At 38.1% G+C, this 17,450-nt stretch overlaps 1 protein-coding gene across 9 annotated transcripts in view; it reads left to right on the top strand.

Annotated features, from left to right (window-relative positions):
• The window catches only part of foxp2 (forkhead box P2), a 762,934-nt gene that overhangs the window by 415,269 nt on the left and 330,215 nt on the right, over positions 1 to 17,450 (top strand). For all 9 annotated transcript variants that reach the window (XM_063057872.1, XM_063057869.1, XM_063057875.1 and 6 more), the window contains one exon: positions 2,336 to 2,513. In XM_063057872.1, coding sequence (XP_062913942.1) covers positions 2,346 to 2,513 — 168 coding nt within the window. In that variant the 5' untranslated portion in view covers positions 2,336 to 2,345. The remainder of the gene's footprint in view (positions 1 to 2,335; positions 2,514 to 17,450) is intronic.

Raw genomic sequence — 17,450 nt, 5'->3', positions numbered from 1 at the left:
AATTATCTGACTTATTTGTTGAAGGAGTTCCCTGCTATTTTAAGTCTTGTGAGTCCCACATGTGCCATATAATAGCAAAACATTAGTCAACCATTTCGGAGAGTGTGAGGGAGTTAAGAAAGTGTGCTTTGAAGAGCAAAGAGCTCAATCCTTGAGTGTTTATATCATATGTGCAAATTGCTGCTATGTTTAAAGGGAACTCCTTCTCTCTCAGTCAATTACACAGCTTTACAATTGTCTCATTACTTCCAAGTTTATGTCTTTACAAAATGCTTCTAGGTAATGAATGGACATGTTGCTGATTACTAAAACATGTAATGTGAAACTTTGCTCTAATTTCATGTTTGAGAACTATTATTATTATTAGTAATGTTCTCAAAATAAGTTGTAGTTCAATATTGTACATTTGGTGGTATGGATTCCTTGTGCCACCTTAAAGTGGAATTAGTATTGTAGAAGATAATACTGATTTCACTTTTTTCTCTCCAGTGATCCAGATCAACAGTTTTACTTCACTTTTTCAAAAAAAAAAGTTGTGTCATTTTGCCAACACACAATAAAATAATAATCTAGCTTTTTTCCCTTTCTAAATGTTTTAAGTATTTTGCATAAACAATGTACAGTGAAAGTGAATAACCATTCATGCTGTTCTTTCAAAATCTGCTTGCTTTATTCTTGGAAGAGTCATCAACATCATGTGTCAAATTTTCCATTGGTATTATCTTTTTAGTTAATGTTCAATAAGAAGTGTAACCCCGGCTGTTTGTTCATAAACACATCTGCTTCAGCAGTTGTTTACTATAGCTGGAGAGGCTGTCAGCTTCTGTGTAGCCACTGGCATATTTATTTTCTTTGTTTCCTGTACATTCTCCTTTACACCTGGCAAGTGATGGAAAATTAAGCTTGTGTTAATGCCACTTATATTGTGTATTTTTTAAAGTTTCCATTTATTAATGCAACCTCTGGATTTTATCTATAGTTGTATGGCAGAATTGTTCATGTAATGTAATGCAAGTAATGTTATTTGCTTCTGATTTTATTAACCTAATAATCAAAATGAGTGGTGCATTTTCCATGTGGACAGGGTTTGCTCTAAGTAGCAGAGCAATGCAGGCAAGATTTGGTTGTGTATGTGTTACAGACAGCAGTATGCTTTTTTTTCAAAATAGAGGTAGAGATTTTCCTTTTTCTTCAGAGTGCTATTCATTCAAGTTTTAAGGCCTTTTGGAGGAAAAAACTGAGACCTCAAGAATAACTGGAATGCAGGTGTAGATCTTGTGGTTATGCTTTTGAAACCATTGTAGCTATTTATTTATTGTAAGGGTTTCAACAGATCTTAGCAGGACATCTCTTTGCTGTTCTTAAAGTACAGTACAGTTATGCAGTGAAAATGATAAAACATTTATTACAGAAGAGAAGGTAATATGCATAATTTATGCTGTTTTAGCACAATCATTAGTGATATTCTTGATAGATTTTATTTCCAGCTTTCATATCTAATACATGCCTGGAAAATTAATTTTATATCTTTCATTTATTTGCCTATGTTAAAATTGAGTTTTAAGTCATCTTCAAGTGAACAGTTTGATTGCTGCTCATGCATGGGCTTAATTACTTCCGAAGAAGGACAGTATTAAATGTTTTAAATGTCACAAAAATAAATGAATATCAGCCAGTAGATTTAAAACCAGCCAGTATCTGTGATGTTTTCTGCAAGGGCTTTTTTCTTTAAATGCCTCTGAGGCAAATTTTTATTTAGTCACCCAAAAAGGAATCCCATTGCTCTATTTATCACAGGCTGATGCTATATGATTTGTAACTCCCTTACAAAATTTTAATTTAGTATGATTAGCTGTGCATCATTAAACAAAGGTCTTTCATAAAGAATGCAGTAAAATACTGACAGAATCAAGATACTGAGTATTTTAAATAAGGTTATAGTCACATACAATTGTCAAAGCTGGATATTACTGCATGAAACACTGAATATGAACTTGTGCTTTCAGTTTGACTTGTTTTTAGATTGAAAAACTAAAAACATAACAACTGATGTGCTTCAATTTTTATCATGCAATTCCCCTCAATTTAAAGTATTTTGCTGATCAGAAAAGTATAACTTGAGTATTTTGACTGAACACGTAATATTGGTTAGCTTATAAATACTTAAAATAAAGCAAGGCAATTATTTAAGGCATTTATTTGTTGGAAGACTGTACCACGCTTTTTCCCTTCTGTTCTGGGACTGCCTCTGTAATTGGCAGAATGGGACCATCTTGATAATGGAAGTGTAAAAGTGTAATGAGAGTGTTAATTGATGCTTCTTAATCACTTTTAGGTATTAAGTCATGATGCAAGAATCCGCGACAGAGACAATAAGCAACAGTTCAATGAATCAAAATGGAATGAGCACTCTAAGCAGCCAATTAGATGCTGGCAGCAGAGATGGAAGATCAAGTGGTGACACCACAGCCGAAGTAAGCACAGTAGAACTGCTGCATCTGCAACAACAGCAGGTAAGTTTTGTTTTCCCTAAGACCTCTTATTTTGTATTTCATCACATTTTTCTTATTAACGATCAGAAAAGCTTTGTTCCCCATAGGATTATAAGATGTATTTTGAGTGCTTTCAATGATTTTAATCTATAATGCTGAAAACAATTTTCACATTCATTATACTCCAGTATTCAGACATTCTTCTGGCTGACTGTGGTAACATGACATTTTATTATGATAATGCATTTTCATTGATAGGTATCTACCTACTTAATCTAAAATAAAGTAATTCTTATCGGCTTTGTTATTTATATTAATCTTCAGTTTTTTCTTGGGCACTTCAGTTGTAATATGTTATTTTCCACCAGAGGGCCACATTATTTGATTTCTCACCTCCTTGCAACATAAACTGGAAGTGTTTGTTCTGAAGGAAATAAAGATTCACTTCTTAAATTGCCTTGCAAAATTATTTTAAATTAAGGAACAGAGTCAAATTTAATGGTGGGTAGGTTTCAGAGAATAGTGGGTGTGGGAGGTGATGCAGGAGGAGGAGAAATTTTGAAATACATTTACTAGATTGAGTTACAGGCCAGAGAACTTTGAAGTCTCAGCTGTCAATTAAACGCTGCCATTCATACCTTTGGGCAAGGAAACGAGCCAGCAACTGCTAATGAGGATAAAGCAGATTGCCCTTGCCAGGTGTAGGGCTGTCTAACAATGGCATGGGGCAGAACATGAGAGCTTTTCAGGAAGGATGGAGAGGAATCTGGATAGAACTTGAGCATCATAATGGGCCTAAAGAAACAAGTCTGCTTCTCCTGGTTCCACAAAAGAAAGCGATCTTCCGATCTATTTTAGACTGAAAGGAAACCATTGCAACCTCTCTACTCAAGCTTCTAATTAAAATCCATCAAGGCCCTTTGACATATTAAATACAAATGTCCATAAATATTTGGTTGCCCACCCCACCCTCTCCTGCTCTTGGGTAAGTTCTTCATTTCACTGCAGAACTATGCAGATTGAAATTGGAATTTGCAGAAAGCAGTACCAAGCAAAACAAAATAAGCTATTGGTTTCTTACCACCCAGTCTTCATCCAAGTATTAAAATTGGCTCCAGCATGTTCTGTGAAAGATAAAATAATTATTTGCTCTTACTTGTTTTATTAAAGTGAATGAAGTTAGCATTCAAAAGAGGATCCAAAATATTTCAGTTTAAAGCGATGCATAATACAACTGACTTGCTATTTACTGACTAAAAATATTGATTTTTCTCATTAAATTCTTCCAATCTAAAAGGAAATAAAGACACAATGTGTAAATTCTGCAGCATAAAGCATGCTACACAAAATATTTTTGTTTGTAATATTCTGGATTCCAGATTCAGTTGCTGTATGGATTCTACAATAGTTAATAAAAATTAAATAGTGCTTGATTATTAAGAAGAAATGGCAAACACTGAATTCTCCTTTCTCTCTCAAAGGTAGATAACATTATTTCTTGGAGCAGGTTAGGGAATTATGATCATGTATGCCTAAAGGAGATAGTGCCTCTGTTTGGTGTAACAGAAATTTAAGGGAAATTTGGAAAGTAGATGTCTTTGGGTCCCATCATGAAAGTACAGTCTTGATTGGATAGATGTTTGCAGGTGTCAAGTTCTCCCAATATTCTACCATTTATTCACAATGATTATATATAGTCGTCTTTTTGAAACATAATATGTTTTGGTATATGGTTCACAGCATTTATCAGCTTTTAATTCACTTATAATTTTGTATTTATTTGCAAATGACATAATAATAGATCATACCAGTTTAGATTAAATGGAGCATTTTGGAAATTTCACTATTAGTTTTTTCAGATTTTCTGTGGTGATAATCAATTATTGTTAGAAAGATCTTAGTTTAATCTACAAACTAATAAGAACACTTCATCTTATAGTATTTGTATCTTGGCTGATGGAAGAAGCGCTTGTGTAGATTGTTTCTGCTGCATTCCAAGAAAGTGAAGTGAAAGGCAAATTATCTGTATAAATTTCTTTAATTAAGAGATATCACTGATATTGATTATGTGAACTCCTATGTTGTGCATACTATATTTTTGACATGATGATGTCTTTCATTTCAAAACACTTGGTTATTTTTTCCAATTTTGACCAATAAAAAGTGCACATTTTTAAAAGGTTTTGTTTATAAGGGGGGGGGGAAGCAACAACAAAGTGTACTAAATAGCAAGCTGTTTCAGTTTTGCTATAATGCTCTTCAGCATAAGAAGTGATCTAGGGGATTGCACCACACATAAGGTGAGAAAATATATATAAGGCTAACTAGTTTGAATTTCAGCTTGGTACTCTGCAAAATACGATATCCTCCTACTGAATATAGATAGGTTCGTTGATCCAACCAGATTAGCTGAATGCCACCACAGTACAAAACAGGGTTAAAGACAAAACTATTATGACTACATTCTGAATGGAATGGTGAAGCGATAATTAGGTGGGTTAAAATTTAATAAACTAGTTAGTTTGATTGAAAAAAAAACTGTCTCATGCAGAACTTAAACTGCACTCTGGAAATTAAAACAATTTTATCCATTTGAATCACAAGCATTACAGTGAGGTGGAAAAAGTTCAATTCATGTTAAAAATCATTCGTGTTGGTTACAGTCACAGAATAGTGCAAGAGCTTGTACTAGGAAAGATTTTTACTTCTGAAAAAAAGAAAGAAACGTACGTTTGTTTCACTTGAAAATAAAGTGGCATATTGATGTGATCGTATTAAGCTTAATGCCTGTAAGAAAGCTGTCTATAAGTAATGAGAATATTTCTATTTCAAGGAAAACATTGAAACCGTTACTTAATGCACTTTCCTTGTTTCATCTTTTAAGTGTTTCAAAATGCCACTTTGTCAGCAGATTTATGTAGCCTCCTTTGAGGTTGGGAGATGCACAGCTATAACATAAAACACAGTCTGTTTTGATGAACTAGCACATGCGCATTACCTGAATTAGTTGTTGTAAAATATTTACAGAACAGTCTGGAATCACTTTGAACCAAAGTATTTGTGTTCACATCTGAACAGCGATCGTGACCTTGAGAAAATAATATGAAAGATCCTGCTTATCAATTTAGACAGCTAGGTTAAAAGGAATAAAGGAAAAAGTGTCTTCTTTCTAATGCCCTTCACTTGGCATCTACACCTACCACCTGAGTTTTATTCAATACCATGACAAGAGCACTCTGCTGTGCATTGTTCAGTGTTGTGAAGAAACCCATGTCTGGCTTATCTGTTTCATATTTAATTTTTTCTTCTTCTTAGACAATTCAATTAACATATGTATATCCTTAGAGACTTTAAGTATCTTATGAGTCTCCACAATTTTAGATTTTTAACAGACCTGACTTTCATTCCCTAATATAGTCAACCAAATTGGGAACGAGGGAAACAATGCCCATTTTTTCAGCTAATGTTGTACAGAAATTTTGTTTGTAAATTTGTTTGGTGCAAATTAACATTTTTCCCTGTTGATTAAAATAAGCTGGCTCATATGTGAATGGTCTTCTCACAGTGAAATAGTTTCCACCAAAAAACAGATTTACAAAAATGTCAAACAGAAAGGGTCGGAAGTTAAATCTGCCCTTGTACATTCAAGCGACTTCCTTCTGAAACAGCACCAGGCCTCCTATCCCCTACACTACTCACAGGTGCAATATTGTAGTCATAAAATGTCAAAATATAGTAAAAGCTCACAGCTAATGAGGAGAAAAAACCCTGAAGGATTCTTCTGTAAACCCTCAAGATGAATGACGCTAACCCAGAAGGCCACATTGACAACAGAATACCTTTTGAATATGATGATCATTACTTTAATTAGAAAAGGGTGCATTTCCCACGAAGGTACATGGTATCAGATAGTAAGTTTATATATATTAGGCCTGGAAAAATACTTGTGCTAGTGCAAAATAATTCAATAATTTGGCTGCTAAGCTCCTCCAGAATCAGTAGCTCATATTGAGTGAAATGTGCACAGTACCTTCCCACTAGTTCTGTATATTAATTTGTATTTTTAACGGACCTTTTCCTCACCCGTGGGCACCTCAGTCATTTAATGGTAAGCATCAGAAAAGATGGAATGGGCCCATCACTGGCAGGAAAGGACTGGAAGTCATTCCTCACTATTTCCTTTTCCATCCGCCCTCTCTCAATTAGGTGTGAAGCTTCAAATGATCAAACAGTAAATGAAGAAGTTTTAGAGTACTGTAATGTACCACATACAGTCCTGGAGTTTTCCTGAAAGCCAGCTGAAAATTTGATTATTCATCTTTCTGGAGCCACCTTCTATGCCTGCAAGAAAAGGAATTTCAGAGTTGTATTTGGTGACATATATGTACTTTAATAATAAACTTACTTTGAACTTCAAGATTCAGTTAATACTGCTATGCTTTTGAAATGGAGACCTGAGTTAGCTTGAGCGGCCATGCTTAAGATCATTTTAGGAACATTTTAGGGTCAGAAAAGCAATGTCATAATAATTGTTGGGGATTTTAACATGAAAGTGGATTGGGAAAACCAGGTCAGTACTGGACCTCAAGAGAGAGAATTTGTAGAATGTCTAAGGGATGATTTTTTAGAACAGCTTGTTGTTGAGCCCACTAGGGGATTGGCTGTGCTGGATTGGGTGTTATGCAATGATCTGGAGGTGATAAGGGAACTTAAGGTTAAGGAACCCTTGGGGAACAGTGATCACAATATGATCGAGTTCACATTGCAATTTGAGAGGGAAAAAAATAAAATCCAATGTGTCGGTATTTCAGTTGAATAAAGGAAATTACAATGGCATGAAGGGGGAACTGGTGAAAGTTGACTGGAAAGGGACATTTGCAGGAAGGACAGCAGAGCAGCAATGGCTGGAGTTTCTGCGAAAAATGAGGGAAGTGCAAGACAGATATATTCCAAATAAGAGGTTTTCAAAGGGAAGAAGGACACTACTGTGGCTGACAAGTGAACTCAGAGACAAAGTAAAAGCAAAAGAGAGGGCATACAAGAAGCCAAAGCTAGTGGGAAGATAGAGGAGTGGGAAGCTTTGAAAAAGTTGCAGGAGGAAACTAAGAAGGTCATTTGGAAGGAAAAGATGAATTATGAAATGAAGCTGGCGACTAATATCAAAGAAGATATTAAAAGCTTTCTTAAGTATGTAAAGGGTAAAAGGGAGTCGAGGGTAGACACAAGACTAATACAAAATGACACTGGAGATGAGAGATGCAGAGGTGGCAGAGGAACTGAATGCGCATTTTGCATCAGTCTTCACAGTGGAAGACATCTGCAGTATGCCAGACATTCAAGAGTGTCAGGGAAGTGAAGTTTGTGCAGTGAAAATTACGACTGAGAAGGTGCTCAGGAAGCTTAATGGTCTGAGGGTGGATAAATCTCCTGGACCTGATGGAATGCGCCCTCGGGTTCTGAAGGAAGTAGCTGGAGAGATTGCAAAGGCATTAACAATGATCTTTCAAGAATCAATAGATTCTGGCATTGTACCAGATGACTGGAAAATTGCAAATGTTACTCTGCTATTTAAGAAGTGTGGGAGGCAGCAGAAAGGAAACTATAGACCTGTTAGCCTGAGATCAGTGGTTGGGAAGTTGTTAGAATCGATTGTTAGGGATGAGATTATGGTGTTCCTGGAGGCACATGACAAGATAGGCCAAAGCCAGCATGGTTTCCTGATAGGGAAATCCTGCCTGACAAACCTACTTCAATTCTTTGAGGAAATTACAAGCAGGGTAGACCAAGGAGATGCAATAGACATAGTGTACAGTACTTGGATTTTCACAAGGCCCTTGACAAGGTGCCACACATGAGGCTGCTTGGCAAGATAAGAGCCCATGGAATTACAGGGAAGTTACTAGCATGGGTGCAGCATTGGCTGATCGGCAGAAAACAGAGAGTGTGAAAAAAAGGGATCCTATTCTGGCCTGGCTGCTGGTTACCAGTGGAGTTCCACAGGGGTCGGTGTTGGGACCGCTGCTTTTTATGATGTATGTCAATGATTTGGACTAGGGTATTAATGGATTTGTGGCTAAATTTGCCAATGATACAAAGATAGGTGGAGGAGCAGGTAGTGTTGAGGAAACTGAGAGCCTGCAGAGAGACTTAGATAGTTTAGGGGAATGGGCAAAGAAGTGGCAAATGAAATACAATGTTGGAAAGTGTATGGTCATGCAGTTTTGTGGAAGAAATAAACAGGCAGACTATTATTTAGATGGGGAGAGAATTCAAAATGCAGAGATGCAAAGGGACTTGGGAGTCCTTGTCAAGATACCCTTAAGGTTAACCTCCAGGTTGAGTCTGTTGTGAAGAAGGCAAATGCAATGTTGGCATTCGTTTCTAGAGGTATAGAATATAAGAGCCGGGATGTAATATTGAGGCTCTATAAAGCACTCATGAAACCACACTTGGAGTATGTGTGCAGTTTTGGGCTCCTTATTTTAAAAAAGATATACTGGTATTGGAGAGGGTTCAGAGAAGATTTGTAAGAATGATTCCAGGAATGGAAGGGTTACTGTATGAGGAACGTCTGGCAGCTCCTGGGCTGTATTCTCTGGAGTTCAGGAGAATGAGGGGGGATCTCATAGAAACATTCCAACTGTTAGAAGGCCTGAACAGATTAGATGTGACAAAGTTAATTCCCATGGTAGGAGTTTCCAGGACAAGAGGGCACAACTTTCGGATTGAAGGACGTCCATTTAGAACTGAGATACGGAGAAATTACTTCAGTTAGAGGGTTGTAAATCTGTGGAATTTGTTGCCACGAGCAGCTATGTAGGCCAAGTCATTGGCTGTGTTTAAGGCAGAGATAGATAGATTCTTGATTAGCCAGGGCATCAAAGAGTACGGGGTGAAGGCAGGGGAGTGGGGCTGACTGGAAGAATTGGGTCAGCCCATGACTGAATGGTGGAGCAGACTCCATGGGCCAAATGACCTACTTCTGCTCCTATATCTTATGGTCTTATGAAAAGTAGGAATAGTGATGAAATGCTGAGACTTCTAGGCTATTCAGTTTGGTCATGATGGATCTGATCTTTACCTCAATTCCACTCTCCTGCTGGTTCCCTGCAACCTTTGACAATGCTATCAACCCAACGTCTGCCTGTGCTTTCAATATATTTAGATGTACATATTTATTATGTTTGAAAATCATCTACATCAAAATCAGATTGAAAATTATTCTTGGTTTTTCTATTTTGCATCTTTGTTAATGAACTGAAGAATATCATCAAAAGTGAAATAGTTCTCTTTGTTGGTGACACCACTCTCCGGAGAGTAGTGTAGTTTTTAAATAAAGCCAAACAGCATCTGAATCACTGCAGGTGAAGTAGACAAAGTTAGACAGTGGGTGGATAAACTATGTAAATCTTTAGTGCTGACAAAATCCAAGTAATATCTCTATGAAAAATTTTGATCATAATGTTGCCCATCTACCTACACTCCATGAGATGGTGAGTTCTCTTCAGTTATAGAAATTTGCCTGTTTCATATTACAATTAAACTGGATCAGCATGAGGAAAAAAGTATTAAACTGGCTGAACAAATTATAATTATAGTTTTATTCATATCTCACAGTGTTACTTGCCACTCTGAGTAGTCCTGCGACCCCCATATAGATCTTATTCAGCACACACAACGTGCTGGAGGAACTCAACAGGTCGGGCAGCTTCCATGGAAATGTGCAGTTGACATTTCGGGCCGAGACCCTTCTTCAGGACTCCTGACGAAGGGTCTCGGCCTGAAACGTTGACCACCTCTTCCTAGAGATGCTGCCTGGCCTGCTGCGTTCACCAACAACTTTTATGTGTGTTGCTTGAATTTCCAGCTTCTGCAGAATTCCTGTTGTTTGCGTTCTATATGTTTTTTATCCACTTTCGCGCGGTGATGCTATTACATCTGCACTCTCCACCAGACAAGCCCAGATTAGTTAATTGCTGTCCTTAGCTAATTTGAATAATATTGTTGTAGGGTAAATGACTCAATGTTCTTGACTTCAAGGATCAAGGATCAACTTTATTCACCAAATACATTTACATGTATTAGGAAATTGCTGTAGTGTGTTGTTGCTACAGTTCGCCTTACAGTGAGCACCAGGCTAATGGCTGGAGATAAACGCTGTCTTCATATTGCTCACAGCAAGAGTCCAATAAGTTTTTTCCCCATTCCTAAGGAGGTAATGCTCATTCTTAGTAAGTACGCTAATTCAAGATTAAAGTGGAAAAGGATGATTGTGAGGAGCAGGAATAAATACATAAGTTTTTTTTTCTCATTTGATATCTGATGTGGGGGAGTTATTTGCCTTTTATAACTCTCTGCCTAGCTTCTTGCCTCTCTGTTAGACCTAGAGCAAAAGACTTGATGACAGCTAGTACCACATGAACTACTAGCAGCTTCTGCTCTCATCATTGCTAATGACTCATTGTTTCAGGACCATCTGGGAGTACGCAGAAAGCCCTGCTTTCTCTTATTAGTTGGAAAACATTTTCTTCAAATCCTTTCTTCCAATAACAAGGTTTGGAAGCTCATGAACTATGTCTTTACTATTAAGATTGGCCCAGAACTTGCAGTGTGGTAAGCCACCATCAAGTGGCACCTATTTGATGAGGACAGATTTACTAGACCCACTAGTAACAACTTATTGCTCAAAGCCACCCTGAACCAGAATTACGCGGGAGTCATAAAATGTTCATTCACTGACTCATTGGGCAGAATGGCCTAATTCTGCTCCTATGTCTTTTTAGTGAATTTGAGAACCCTCAGGCTGGTATAATTTGGCATTGGTTTTGCAGATGGTTTCCTGTATGTATGTGCTGGTGGATCCAACAATTGATGTGCGTATCCTGAGCCAAGTCCGACATAGTTTGGATTCTGCAAACAGATTTCCCAGATAACATTCCCAATAAATTCATGAGCTCTGTCCAACTGTGATGGTTTCCCAGATCCCTCCGAGTCAAAATTTACCATTCCTCCCAGTCCTACACCTTGATAAGAATAAAGAAAGTAATTTTATAAGACAATATTATAGCTTTAGTGTACATAGACGAAATGTTAGGTTAAACTGGTGTGCATTTGTTGTGTGATGTGTTATGTTATTATTTTAAGATTTCATATGGAATTTCAAAGGAAAATGAAGTAATTATGATCTGTGAAGTATGTATGGATATGAAGTTTATTTTCTGGAAATTATATCATTCAGAAAGGAGTAAATTTAGATGTCATCAGGGAGAGCCCTGTGTAATTTGCAGGTGCTTGGCTCATGCTGATATGCATGAAACAATTATTTAGATTTTACCAAGTCCCTGTTGGAAATTGCACACCTGTACCTGCGGGATCTGTAGCCATACCTAAATTGCTTGATGGCAACTGCCATCCAAATAGCAGCTTGGAGAATATAATGGTGTAAAAAAAAAGCTGCTTACAATGATTCATTCCCTCCCCACCAGAGAAGGCTAAAAAAAAATCAAGAGACATAATTTATTTCAAAAATAAACATGCATATTTGGTAACTCTTTCCACTGGGACTACGTAGTTGTCATCTGATCATGTGACTGTTCACGGTTTGGTTAAGAGAGTTGTAGGTAGATTGGTAGTCCAGAGTATTGTTTGGTTGCATTTAGGATTCAAGTGGGAAGTTCAAAGAGATTCATTTGGAGGTTAAAGTAATGGTTTGTTAAAATTGAGTAGTTGGACAAAATGTAAGATTGAGTAGATTGGCATATATTTGTTAGTTCATGATGAGTCTAACAAACTATTCTTTCCTATCTAGCCACACACGACTTAATTTTGGACCTGATCATCGATTGCTAATATTTTCCTATTGTTTCAAATTTTGGTCAGATTGAAATTGGTTGGAAATGCAGTGCTCTAACGCTCTCAGGCATCCATCCACCCATCCATGATTTTCTTTAGCTGAAGCACTCATGTAATATGTTCTTACTTTGGTGTGAATTACTTTGACAAGATTATTTCAGTGATACAAATATGTTTGTAGGAAACTAGTTAGTGAGCACATGAGAGCAGAATGTGTTAGTAATTCATATTGTCAATCTTGGTGATGTTTGTTTTTCTATGGTCTGTCACATCCTACTGAAGTTTATTTTAGACATGTCAAGGTGATAAATTGTCTTTAAAAGGCCAATCAAATCTTTGACTGTATTTGGCAATAGATTTGATTTCCTTTGCTGGACTGGTTCAGGGAAAGCAAATGCAATCCAAATATGTGCAGTTTGATGATCGATGATGTTAATATTGTTGATGTTTAATTACATTAATATATTCCTTGTTTGTAATAAGTATATAAATATATTAAATAGGAATATGCTGCCCCCATGATTCTAAACCTTGCTCTAGTATTCAGTACGATTATAGATTATCCCGTACCTCATCCACTTTGTCCCAATTCCCTATTCTTCTGTTAATGCACTAAAATGTATCATTATCAATCTTAAATATACCCTATGTTAGTTCATTGGTTGAACTTTGCTTTAGAAAACTCACACAGATTGAAAAATGGCTGACATTTTTTTTTCTTTAGACCATATTCCCTGGTTTTAGACATTTGGGTTCAAGAAAAGAGGCTGTTAGTGTCAATTGCACTCAGAATCCTTCCTGCCACACTGTTCACACCACTGTCGGTTTACTAATCTTCAGTAAATATCGACACTAGTTTAAAATCTATTTAAAAAGGTTGATAAGCAAATGGAGGAAAGGAACCACTGATGCATGTTGATAGGTGAAGAAGTATTGAAAGAGAACGCTGAAGCTGAAGTCGGCTGGTTGAGTTAAATGTCCTGTTCCTATGCTGCATATGCTGTGTAACCATAAATGGAGAAACTAAACTGAGAATGTTTTGTTGTCATTACTTCAGCAGCTTCAGTATGTTTTTATTTTACTGAAATATTCATTTGCAATTACTTCAAGCAGAACAATTTCTGTCAAAACATTTTATTTCCAAGAAAACTACTAACACTTCTTATGATTTAAAATTGTTTCACTTAGTATAACACCAGCAGATTTTTACCCAACAAAGCTGCTTTCCATACCTGTCAAGGATGTATACTTGTTAAGAGTTGAATATGAACAAATTTGCATTTTTGCATGCTTTAAAAAATATTTTTCTGCAGACTCGTTTTATGCTTTATAAAAAGGCGGCAGGGCAGCATAGCAGTTAGTGTAACACTATTACAGCACCAGCAAACCCGGTTCAATTCTGCCACTGAATGTAAGGAGTTTGTATATTCTCACTGTGACTGCATGGGTTTCTTAACATGTGTGCACGTTAGTAGGTTAATTCGTCACATGGGTGTAATTGGGCAGCATGGGCCCCATGGGCTGGAAGGGCCTGGTACTGTGCTGTATCTCTAAGTAAAATAATATTTTTGAAGATGTTTATTACTTTTTGGGCAGTAAAGCATAGGCGTCTGTAAGCATTGGATCATTTAGGTACAATGGCATCACTTAAATAATAAGCTCCCCAACATAGATGTGCTGTTCTCTATATTTGTGAAATCTGAAATGATGTTTCTTATTTCGTGCAATTGCATAGGAAAAGCTTGTGCACTTGCTATATTCAGGAGATGATTTTTGGTCTTTGTTTTCAGTTTGACAGAGAACAAAGCCAGAGGCAGAGCCCTAGAGGTAATTTCCTAGGAGTCAGTAAGGTGATTCTTTAGTTTGGATGTACAAACTTAAGCAAGTAATAACCTAAGAACATAAGAACGTTAGAAGTAGGAGCAGGAGTAGGCTATCTGGCCCATCTAGCCTGCACCACCATTCAATAAGATCATGGCTGATCTGACCATGGTCTCATTTTCACCTACGCCTTTTCCCCATAACCCTTAATTCCCCTACTATGCAAAACTCTATCCAACCTAGTCTTAAATATATGTACTGAGGTAGTCTCCACTGCTTCATTGGGCAGAGAATTCCACAGATTCACCACTCTCTGGGAAAAGTAGTTCCTCCTCATCTCCATCTTAAATATACTCCCCCGAAACTTGAGGCTCTATTCCCTAGTTCTAGTCTCACTGACCAGTAGAAACAACTTTCCTAACTTTACCTTATCTATCCCTTTCGTAATTTTATATGATGCTGTAAGATCTCCTCTCATCCTGCTGAATTTCAGCAAGTAGAGTCCCAGCAACTCTATCTCTCCTCATAGTCTAACCCCCCCTCATCTCTGGAATCAAACCAGTGAAACTGCTCTGCACCGCCTCCAAAGCCAGTATATCCATACTCAAGTAAAGAGACCAGAACTGTATGCAGTAATCCAGATGCAGCCTCAGCAGTACCCCATACAGTTGCAGCATAAACTCCCTGCTCTTAAATTCAATCCCTCTAGCAATGAAGGCCAACATCTCATTTGCCTTCTTGATAGCCTGCTGCAAACCAACCTTTTGCGATTCATGCACAAGCACTCCCAAGTCCTTCTGCACAGTAGGATGTTGCAACCTTTTGCCATTTAAGTAATAATCTGATCTTCCACTTTTCCTTCCAAAATGGATGACCTTGCATTTACTAACATTGTACTCCATCTGCCAGGCCCTTGCCCACTCACTTAGCCTATCTATATCTCTCTGCAGACTCTCTGTATCCTCTGCATAATTTGCTTTTCCACTTAATTTAGCATCATCAACAAACTTAGATACAACAAACTACACTTGGTCCCCCCCTTCCAGATCATTAATGTACATCGTGAACAGTTGTGGGCCCAGCACCAACCACTGTAGCACACCGCTCACCATTGATTGCCAACCAGAGAAACACCCATGTATCCCAAGTCTCTGCTTTCTATTAGGTTACCAATCCGCTATCCATGCTAATCAGTCAGTCACTCAGTCAGTGGGTGCCGTCCCGAATCCAGGGTTGGTGGCTGTGCGCCTCCGTCTTCTTCGATCTTGCGACAGCACCGAGCATAGCCTCTCCTCCAGTTTGTTCTCGCTGGCCGCCTTGGCACCGCCTGCCGCCACCCCCGCCGAACTCGATCCCGAGGCCGTGTCGGCCTCCAACCGCGGCCGCTTCTTCAAGCTCGGCCCTTCCTTAGGCGGGGACCTTGGGCAGGTCCAGGCACACGGTGCAGCGCCCAAGTTCATCATGTCTGTTCTAACTAGGTGCATAGTATACGATTCATAGATACATGGTGAGGCTTTAATCTCTTCCACGGAAGATGGCCATTAGCTCACAAGGAGCTCATCTGCCCTTTGTCAGGTCTTTTTTTTTTAGTCCTGCTGGGTGTCCTCACACACTCCTCACCAGACTAAGTCCGGTGGGGAAGCCAGCCAAGTCACTGACCACTTGACCACAGCCCCTGGCTAATACATCACCCCTGCTCTATACATTCTTATCTTATGGATAAGTCTTTTATGTGGCACCTTATTGAACACCTTATGGAAATCCAAGTAAATAACATCCATCTGTTCTTCTCCATCCACTGCACTTGTTGTATCCTCTAAGAACTCCAGTAAGTTTGTCAAACAGGACCTGCCTTTGCTGAATCCATGCTGCATCTATCTGCCTGATGGATCTAATATTTTCCAGATGCCTTGCAATTTCTTCTTGAATGATAGCTTCAAGCATTTTCCCGAATGCAGATGTTAACCTAACTGGCCTAGAGTTACTTGCCTTTTGCCTTTTTTTTTTGAACAGTGACGTAACATTCGCCTTCTCCAATTTGCTGGGACCTGCCCAGAATCCAGAGAATTTTGGTAAATTATGACCAAAACACTTCAGTTCAGTACAGTTCAGTACAATTTCTGTACTGAGCGAGACCCAGCTCAGATATGCATTATACTTATCACAGTGAAGTGGTTTGCATTGCCAGATGTAAGTGCCATTGGAAGACCAGGTGGGAATTGTGAGAGATTGGTTTGTAATTAGCCTGTTGCTAGAAATGACCAGCGTACAAATGAATATTGTTTTTCCTATAATGTCATTTCATTGTTCCCTTTGAGAACTCACAAACTACTCTGCAAGGTGTGGCAGTTCATTCTGCGAATGCAGCCTTAAGTGATTGCCCTGGGAATTGGGCTCCCTAGTTTCAAAAAAAATGCTGGAAACCTGGAAACCTGGAACCGATACAGAGTCTCTGAAAATACTCAGTGGGGCAGGCAGCATCTGTGGAAAGAAAAACAGAGTTAATAGGCAAAATATTGCTGACATGTAGCCAGTGAATCTTTAGAGAAACATTGGTTCAAGCAGTGTAAACTTGAGCAAGTTTCAGACTCCTATGGGGCATATTGATCACAACCTCGCTGAAATGCAAGTACAGCTAACCTCCAGCTCTGTTGCTGACCAGTGAACACAAAAGCACTTTCTATCAACCTGAGCTGAAGAGGCAAATTTCATCCAGTCCCATTTGGCACCTCTGGTCCAGTGGCACTGGCCATATTTAAAAAAGTACACAAAGGTGTGTTATTTGTCTTTTAATTTTGATTAACATTAAGATTCTATTAATTTAAATCATTTACCTCTGTTTTAAATGCTTATTACTTTAAATGTTATTGATTTTTTGTCTAAATCATTTAATTATTTTTTCCAACTGTTTCTTAATGTCTCAGAGAGACGTGAAAACAGTGAAAAGCCCTTCTGATAGCGAGAGCTGAGGCTTATTCATCACTAGATCTCCACTCCAGTTCATAGGAGAGCAGTGATGCTTCAAGATCATTGAAAGCTGTGTGTCTTTAAAAGATGTGCAATAATGGGACCGTCTGGGGCTTTATCACTATCACCAAACCATGTAAACTGCCCATGCAAGTAAAGCTGTTCTCAAAAATAAGGGTTTGGCATAGATAAAGGAGCTGTTTTTGAGTAACTGTGCAGTAGTCCCACCCCAGTTGCTACATACAGGTAATCCTTGCTGACAGATGCATTCACCACAGGAGTGAGCAGTTGCAGCATCATCTTTTTATCCAGCAAAAG

The sequence above is a fragment of the Mobula hypostoma genome, chromosome 9, assembly GCF_963921235.1.
Source record: "Mobula hypostoma chromosome 9, sMobHyp1.1, whole genome shotgun sequence".
Classification (NCBI taxonomy): domain Eukaryota; kingdom Metazoa; phylum Chordata; class Chondrichthyes; order Myliobatiformes; family Myliobatidae; genus Mobula; species Mobula hypostoma.
Note: the sequence above shows the minus strand (reverse complement) of the source record. Positions and strands in the feature narration are given on the sequence as shown.